Source organism: Oreochromis aureus, linkage group 14, assembly GCF_013358895.1.
Source record: "Oreochromis aureus strain Israel breed Guangdong linkage group 14, ZZ_aureus, whole genome shotgun sequence".
Classification (NCBI taxonomy): domain Eukaryota; kingdom Metazoa; phylum Chordata; class Actinopteri; order Cichliformes; family Cichlidae; genus Oreochromis; species Oreochromis aureus.
In genome coordinates, this window is record NC_052955.1 from 25368853 (window position 1) to 25378586 (window position 9734).

The window sequence follows — 9734 nt, forward strand, 5'->3', positions numbered from 1 at the left end:
ATAAAAGGATGTGTGTGGCGCCACCTGTAGATTACTTCATAACCCACTGCACAAGCATATTAGTTACACGAGGTCCATTTATAGGTGCAGATAAGGCCTTGTGTGCATGCATTACAGCATGTAGCATCAACATACAATAGCCTACTTACTTAACTTAGCCACATACACAAACAGCTGTAAACGGGTTCACGATGTAGAGCCAAGACCCTAAAGTATTTGAGTTGTTGCCGGATGAAAGACAAGGCAGCAGTCAAATGAAAAGAGCTTTATAATAATGCAAATGTTCATTTTAAAACAGTCTTACAGATAAGAGTAAAAAAAAAAAAAAATTCTGGAAAAGAGCAAGGTTAGATGATGTTACAATCAGAAAAAGTCAGTGCCCTGTTGTAGTAAGTGGTGCTGGTGGAATCTGAAAGTTATTGTTCTTTTTTTGCAAAGTACCTGAAGATTTTTGTTTTTTATTTTTTTAACTATGGCAGCACCATTTAAATATTATTTGCATAACATAAAAAAAATCGCCCAATTTCTTTTTTTTAATACTTCCCCTCCCTTGTATTCTAAAAATCGCTACTAATTATAGCTTTTGTCCTTGCTCTCATGACAAAATGACACTCTACAAAATATCTCCAACGTCTGTGATGAAAAGCTCACACGAAAGAATAGTACAAATTTAAAAATGCCTTAAAAGTAAAATAAAATTAATAAAAAAAATGTCTCTAAGGCATGAGTTATTAAATCTTAAAACTGATAGGATCATTACAAACAACCTGAGTATACACAAAAATGTTTTTCAACATAGTTCATCATCTTTAGAAAAGTGTCCTCAAATCCGAAGAACTTAAGTCTGTACAGAATTTTTTTCTTTTTTTACATCTCAGTATCGTTGCCATCTGCTGTCTTGGTAGCCACGGTTGCTACCCCTATCATCATACGGTCTATTGCCGCCTCTGTTGTCATAGTGACGGTTGCCACTCCTGTTGCTCTGGTGTTGGTGATGGTGGTGGTGGCCCTCTCGGCCGTGGCCGTGTTGCTGATGACGGCCAGAGACCGACTCGTCCGCGTAGCGCTGGCTTCTTCCAGTGCTGTTATTCTGGGACGCATGATGCCGATAGGGGGTATTGTCATGATGCCTTGAGTCGCCACTGACGGACTTTCCACCTCCAAACGTCTGCCGCTGTGGAGGTTTTAAGGTGCCGTTTAACTGGTCCATTTGCTTCATGTGAGTCTGCCACATCACGTTGTTCATCTACAGACGGGGGGCAAATAAAAGGTCCGATTTCACACACAGCTGAAATATCGACTTATTTGTTACACAATAACAGAGCTAGTCGAACATAAAAAAAAAAAGCCAAGTACAATCCTTGAATAACGCATATGAATTCTGTCCGTTATGGAAATACAGTATTGTTTTTTTAAGAAAAAAAGCTTACCATGACATGCTTCTGCAGATTATCGGGAGAAGAAAAGGATCTCTGTATTTGGTGTGGAGGAGTATACGGTGGAGAACTGAAATGGACTGGGGTTCTGTAAGAGTGTGGAAATAGTTTTCAAATATTTTGTGTCACCAAAAAAGAAAAAAAAAAAAAAGAAAAAAAAAATCACAAGCAATTTATAAGGGTCTTCAAATAAGATCAACATTTAATTTTTTATTAGAACTTTTTCCTATTTTGCTTTTCTACTTTGAGCACTTAAAGCCCTTTTTACTACAAGCTTCATTCACCTATTCACACCCAAATTCATATGAATGCTTTGGCCCTAACTAAGCAACTTCTCTAGCGTTCGCACACACACTCGCACTCTGGATGCATTGAGGGAAGCTTAGTGCTCAGTGTTTTGCCCAAGGATACTTCAACATGCAAACTTGAGTAGCTGGTGATTGAACCGTCGACCTTTGGATTTCCAGACGACCTGCTCTATCTCCTAATCCACAGCTGCCCCAACAACTTAACTATTGTAGGTGAAGGGATCAGTGACTGAGGGGAACTTCAGTGACTACATAAACTTAGAACTACCAAAGGTTCTAACAAAGCTACTAGTTACTGCAAGGCTATAGGACAGCACCCATGACAACATATGTTATTTTTAACATTATTATAATTTATTATAACTAGTTTTGCAGGATGAGCCAAAAATTCTATTGTGAGTACTTCCCAGACACACCAATATAAAAATGAATCTACCTCTAACAACAAAATAACAAGAAAACCACTGCAAAATGTTTTGCAAATTATAATTTACTTTACTTTTAGAAAAAGATTGCGGAAAGAAAATTTCACTCGTTGACTAATTTTAAATCAACAAAATATTTCAAATTGAAAATTTAAATTAACAAAACATTTCAAATTGACCACAATCTGATGCATGAGGCTAAAATCTGGTTTTAAAAGTAGTGCAAAAGTATGCAACAGCCATTTGAAACAGCTAGCTTCCTTCTTTAATGATTACATCATACTTCAAATGCTGCTGAAGTGTGTGACACTTTGTGCCAAATCACAATACACACCTACAATGTCAGATTAATTTGCCAAGTGTGGGTAATGTTGGCAGTGCCAGCACCAGCCCCTCCCATCGCACGCTAGCATTGACACACCTGTGCAGAATATCATTAATCACTCCAGTTTAGTGGCTATGCCTGCTTACTCAGATGCAGCCTGCACACAAACATTTTCACTCATTTTCTAAGTAATCCAGACGTACACCAGTTTGCGCAGCTGTCATCTGTGTACTTTGCACCTTGCTTATTAACAACATCTCATAGAGAGAGATGGGGGAGAGAGAGAAGCTGATGTCTAATGGGAATCAAAAGCTAATGACACAGTACATTGATTAAATAAGAAGACATTTGTTTCTGGCACCAACAGCAACATGTAAATGTCTACTAACTTAGACGTGTGCACTCCTGTTTTCATCTTCTGCAAGTGTAATAAAAATTATAAAGGTATGTGACTGGCTGGGACAATTCTCAGAATATTAGGGTCATTTTCTCATTTCCATTACCTACTCACAAATGTGTTTTCCTGAGGTGATGTAACAGAATAAGGCAGCAATGACCAGTTCATGGTTTCCATGTGTTTACATCTGCACTCTACACTTTGACAGTCCTGTGCTGATGACTATATTCGTGTTCCATGGACCACGTGCGATATATTTAGAGTTTCTCTAAATATGACTATTATCTTGAGGAAATTTTCGCCTCTACTACTGTGGAAGGATATATTTGTGACAGATTAGAAATTATCTGATGACTGTGATATTCAAAAGAACTAGGCATCACAAACATGAGCTTAACTCCATTTTCACTTCACTTTATAGCTGAAAGATGCTGCTTTCACCAAACTAACAAGCTTTAACTTGCTAATCAGCTTAGAAAGACATTTTAATGACTATTATTCATTCCATTTCACCACCATAAAAAAGCAGAAGGGTCGTACGTCTTATATACACTTATGATTGAATAATGTTTTTGGATTCTTTGGTCTAACAGTCAGCCAGTTTTGAACAGTCTACACAATTTTTATTCATTTCAGGCTCAGGTGCTATAGTAATGGTGACTTGAAGCACCTGAATTAATTCTACTACATCACAACTGTAGTTAAGTGTGACTCCAAAGCACTGATTTGTTTTGGGGGTTTTTGGTGACATGTTACTACAGTCTCAATGGACTTTATTTTTTATGAATATTTTAATACTTGAGAGTAAAACTTGTCAGTCTTTCCTCTTATTGACAGCATGTGAGCATCTTAATTGGTACAATAAGATGATACCTTTTGATGCTGCGAGACACTCTCTTACCTCTGGCCATGGGGATTTGGGGTGCTTGCAGGACTTGTATTCTGTGAGTTCCCTGGATTGCTGCAATGACTGCTGCCTATGAACGAGCAAAACAAAATTTATATTAAAAAGAAGAAAGCACACATATACTTGATCCATACCTAATAAAATGACAAACACACACTCTCTTGATTAAGGAAAAGAAATATTGCAGTAATCTTAATATATTAGTAATATAGCAAATGTATGTATGCCATTAGGTTACTGTTGTTATGACTTTTTGCTATATAAATAAAATTAAACTGAAAATAATTGAATTAAACTCTGTCCCCTAGCTCCTCCTACAAGTGTTAACTAATCTAGATGAAACTGATAAGATAAACTTACCAAGACTATAAACGTCTTTATAGCTGTTGGGAATTATTTTTATAACACTTAAATTCTTAGAAATCATATATATTACATATAGTAGCTGACTCAAAATGAATGGCTAAATTACGGCTATGTTACGTGCATGTTTTTCTTTGTAAATCAATTTTAAGTGCAGTTTTTGAGGTCACTGGAACGTGTTATTATGCATATATGTAAATAACTGTTGATCAAAATGCCACTATTCTCATTCACTTACTATACTGTAAGCACACTAATCTGTAGCTTTTAATGATATAGCATATTGTATTACTAGATTTACAATTAAATTAAATCTCTAAATCCCCAATATACTTAACTAAAGCTAAAAAAAAAAAAAAAAAAAAAAATCTTTGTGGTGTAAATCCCACTAACATTTTCGTTTTTGTCATCAGCCCTTTAATGAGTGTTTGTTATCATAGCTTGCTTCAGCCTGTTTGCTTTACATGTGAAATTGTAGTTATATTTCTGGAACAGGCCCAAACGGGCTACTGGCTTGACAGCTAACATGTTTTTTACTGGTCCTTGGCCATCGGGCATTTGGTTAAGTCACAAAGGTTTTGGAAAATTGGGGTTTTTTTGCTTCACTAACACTGCCAATAAAGATCTGATGTGCCAAGAGGAAATACATTTTGTTCCATGTGAAGTAATATTTTAAAGGGACAGGTTTGTCTTTGCTCTGGGCTTTAGAGGCAGTTATGCATCTAAATAATATTGGTTCTTGTTGCCTAGTTTTGCAAACATCTGGATAAAAATGCATGGCTTCTTATGAGCACAATCAACAAACACCACTTGAAATTGTGGTGCTTTACATGCAAAATACCACATGTGAAAAGCACAGAAGCAAACTCCCCTCACCAGAAATTATGAATCTATTTACCCCCCTTCACAAAAGCATGAGCAGTTTTAGATAGGAACTAAGTCTACCTTTACTCATTTTTTTAACTTAAAAGTTAAAAAAAAATAAAGAAAGAGTACAATAGTTTACCCAAGTTTGGTCTTCTGCATTTATATTCCTTCAACTAATTGTAATGAAACAATCACAAGTGAAGTTGGCTTCCATGTTTATTGCCAACTATGATTAGAGGAGTTAAATACCCAAAATGCTACAGCTACACTATCTAGTAAAATAGTTGCATACCCAAGTGTTGATTTACATGGTTATACACACACACACACACACACACACACACACACACACACACACTTAAATATAATAAAAAAAAAAACAAACAAAAAAAAAAAAAACCACCCAGCACGCCCCTGCGGGCGGTTTATCCTTCAAGCTCGGGTCCTCTACCAGAGGCCTGGGAGCTTCAGGGTCCTGCGCAGTATCTTAGCTGTTCCTAGGACTGCGCTCTTCTGGACAGAGATCTCCGATGTTGTTCCCGGGATCTGCTGGAGCCACTCGCCTAGCTTGGGAGTCACCGCACCTAGTGCTCCGATTACCACTGGGACCACCGTTACCTTCACCCTCCACATCCTCTCGAGCTCTTCTCTGAGCCCTTGGTATTTCTCTAGCTTCTCGTGTTCCTTCTTTCTGATGTTGCTGTCATTCGGAACTGCTACATCGATCACTACGGCCGTCTTCTTCTGTTTGTCTACCACCACTATGTCCGGTTGGTTAGCCACCACCATTTTGTCCGTCTGTATCTGGAAGTCCCACAGGATCTTAGCTCGGTCATTCTCCACCACCCTTGGGGGCATCTCCCATTTTGACCTCGGAACTTCCAGGCCATATGCGGCACAGATGTTTCTGTATACTATGCCGGCCACTTGGTTATGGCGTTCCATGTATGCCCTGTCTTACACCCTGCTGTTATGTGCTGGATTGTCTCAGGGGCATCTTTACACAGCCTGCACCTGGGGTCTTGCCTGGTGTGATAGACCCCTATGGGGCCTCTATGGATCTTGTGCTCAGAGCTTGTTCTTGTGCTGCCATGATTAGTGCCTCTGTGCTGTCTTTCAGTCCAGCTTTGTCCAGCCACTGGTAGGATTTCTGGATATCAGCCACCTCCTCTATCTGCCGGTGGTACTTCCATGATGGTTCCTCGTCTCCCTCCTCTTTCTTGGGTTTCTGCTGCCTGAGGTATTCACTGAGCACTCGGTCAGTTGGGGCCATCTTCCCAATGTATTCTTGGATGTTCATTGTCTCGTCCTGGACTGTGGTGCTGACACTCACCAGTCCCTGGCCCCCTTCCTTCCGCTTAGCGTACAGCCTCAGGGTCCTGGACTTGGGGTGAAACCCTCCATGCATGGTAAGGAGCTTTCTTGTCTTTATGTCAGTGGCTTCTATCTCCTCCTTTGGCCAACTTATTATACCAGCTGGGTACCTGATCACGGGCAGGGCGAAGGCGTTGATAGCCCGGATCTTGTTCTTACCGTTCAGCTGACTCCTCAGGACTTGCCTGACCCTCTGCAGGTACTTGGTGGTTGCAGCTTTCCTAGCGGCCTCTTCATGGTTCCCATTCGCCTGCAGGATCCCCAGGTACTTGTAGCTGTCCTCTATGTCTGCAATGTTGCCTTCTGGTAGCTCGATCCCCTCAGTTCTGACTACCTTCCCTCTCTTTGTTATCATCCGACTACACTTCTCCAGCCCGAATGACATCCCGATGTCATTGCTGTATATCCTGGTAGTGTGTATCAGTGAATCGATGTCTCGTTCACTCTTGGCATACAGCTTGATGTCATCCATGTACAGGAGGTGGCTGACAACTGCTCCATTCCGTAGTCGGTATCCGTAGCCAGTCTTGTTAATGATCTCACTGAGGGGGTTCAGGCCTATGCAGAACAGCAGTGGGGACAGAGCATCTCCTTGGTAGATCCCGCACTTGATGGTGACTTGTGCTATGGGCTTGGAGTTGGCCTCTAGTGTTATACGCCACATCCCCATTGAGTTCCTGATGAAGGCTCTTAGGGTCCTGTTGATCTCGTACAATTCTAGGCATTCCAGTATCCAGCTGTGGGGCATCGAGTCATAGGCCTTCTTGTAATCAATCCAGGCAGTGCACAGGTTGGTCAGCTTGGTCTTGCAGTCTCCGCTGACTGTTCTGTCTACCAGTAGCTGGTGTTTTGCGCCTCTGGTATTCTTGCCAATCCCTTTCTGTGCCCCACTCATGTATTGACCCATGTGCCTGTTCATCTTAGCCGATATGATGCCTGACAGGAGCTTCCATGTAGTACTGAGGCAGGTTATTGCCTCAGTACTACTCAGTATTGTATATGTATGTATACATACACACACACACACACACAGAAGGAATAGAACTGAGAGGAAACCTTGAACGACTTAGTAGTTGAATTAAATTACTCAAATCTACAGAAAAACAGAGGGTTGCAGCTTTAGGATGGAATGTGCATTGACTTTTTAACATATAAAGATATGTATTTTCAGACAAGATACTAAGACGAGGCAGTATAGTTAAAAGTTGTATCACTTCTTTGTCACTGCATTGTCTGACTTATATAATTTTACCTCTCTTTCTCTCTGTTCCACACACAGAGAGAGAGAGAGAGGAAGAGAGGTAAAATTATATAAGTCAGACAGAAACCAAAGAATCCCTATCGGTTGTAGTGGTTACTGAACTTGGGTCATTGCTTTTCAATAACACCAGCAGTAGTTTACTCTAGTACTGACGCCTACTTCTTTACGTGATCCAAGAAGTTAGTAGTTGATGGAAAACATGATGGTCGCAGCTTTGTCTGTGATAGCTTTTTAGTTACTTATTTCTGGATAGTCAAACGTTAATTGAAACGTTCAGTGTTGAAACCACACAAACATGCACAAAACACGTTAAAATATTTACGTCATAATTTAAAGCAACAACAATGTCAGCTCACCTGATCTGAACTGCACATGGATATTTCTCCCATACAGCATGGTTCCGTTTAGGAGTTGCACGGCGTAGGGCACGGACACGTCATGCTTGTATACGGCAAAACCAAACGTCTTCTGTCTCCCATCCGCGTCCTTTGGAATTTTAGTTTTGACGAGAGGTCCTGCCTGCAGAAAGGATCAATGAATTTCGTAAACAAAAGCCTGTGGTTAACAGCTAAAGCTAATGGCAGCTAACTCGCTAGCTACTGTGATTGGGGGTGAAACTATACACTACTCACACCGCATGTGTAAAACACCAAAAGATATGTAAACGAGACACATTTGTTACCGCACAATATAGCTTACAGCTCCCCTTGTTAGTACATTCCGGTCACTTTGTAAGTGGTTTCTGTGCCACTAGCTAGCTGTTATGCTAACCACAGTTTCTAGTTTTATGAATCGGTCGCGAAAGCAGCACCTGTAAAAACAACTCGAACAAAAGCTCCTCCGTCACTTTAGTATCTAGGTTTCTTATGAAGACGGTGCGGTCCGTTTCCTCCTCTATTCCCATTGTATTTAAGCAAATCCAAAACCCGTTAGCAACAAAAACGCTAAAGCCCAGCCAAATAGCACTGCGACACACAACAAGCGGAAGGCCTATCTTGCCGTAAAGTAAAAGCTGTTGGTCTTTCAACTGCTGTTTCACGACATCTGAATACTTTTAATTTCGGGCCTTCACAACGTGTATTTAACATGCTATATTCTAAATTAATATACACAATTACATTTTAAATGTTATATAGCACTTCTCAAAGGCACACACCAGGAGAGCTGCTGAAATAATGACAGATTTTAAAATCAAGAGTGATATAATTGATCTTTCGAATAACTGGCTTGGAAATCACTGCACGTTAAATTATAATCGATTTTTGTTTGACTAATGTTTTAGTAATGCAATATTGTTGCACGTCACTAGGGGATTTAAAGAGGACAAGAAACACCACATGTCGCAGGAGCCTAAATTTATTTGAATTTTTTTTTTCCTCTTTACATGTTCAATTACAATTATTATTTTACTTATCTTAGAACTGTATGAGAAATAGGTCTATTAAAAGACAAGCTAAATGCATGTTAATAAAATGCAGAAACATATGTAACAAACGCAGACATTAAAGCAGTCGTGCCAGAATGTCGTGCTGAAAAGAAAGATTCTTTAAAATACAAGGGGGAGCAAGCAAGTCAGATACCCAGGGCACAGAGATGAAGGTCTGATCAGAAACAGTTTATTACTAGGCCAGGGATCACAAATAAAAAACACCCTTAAAAACATACGGGAAAAATGTTATGACAGCTAAAACTAGTAAAAATACAATTTTCTACATTTACTAAAATTCCCTGATGTCATGTCCCACAACTATGGATGCATTATGGGTCCACCAGCGGGCCAGAAATTCCTTTGCATGAGTTGGTTCCAGGCCAGCCCTGTCTTAGGCCGACGGGGAGGAGCCTCCTATTCCCCTCTTGTCCTCTCACTGGGCCGCCCACATCCATTTCACACCGGAATCCTCCACGCAATGCCACCATGGATCCCCTCGTGTCAGCATCCTGCAAATACACAAATAGGGGCCAGAAAACACGTCCCGGAAGAGACCCTAGCTCATAGCCATGGCAACCCTTTCCCAGCTCAGCTGCACCCAGCATACGACAGTGGGAAAAGCGTTACTCACATATGCCGGCA

The 9734-nt window shown here is 40.4% G+C and overlaps 1 protein-coding gene across 1 annotated transcript; it reads right to left on the minus strand.

Moving 5' to 3' along the window:
* Window positions 1–250: 250 nt before the first annotated feature.
* rbm7 (RNA binding motif protein 7) lies at window positions 251–8674 on the minus strand. Its single transcript, XM_031753386.2, has 5 exons — window positions 8475–8674; window positions 8020–8182; window positions 3793–3868; window positions 1431–1524; window positions 251–1246 (listed from the first exon to the last, which is right to left on the minus strand). The coding sequence occupies exons 1-5, from the start codon at window positions 8565–8567 to the stop codon at window positions 875–877; spliced, it is 798 nt and encodes a 265-aa protein (XP_031609246.1). The 5' UTR covers window positions 8568–8674; the 3' UTR covers window positions 251–874.
* Window positions 8675–9734: the final 1060 nt, after the last annotated feature.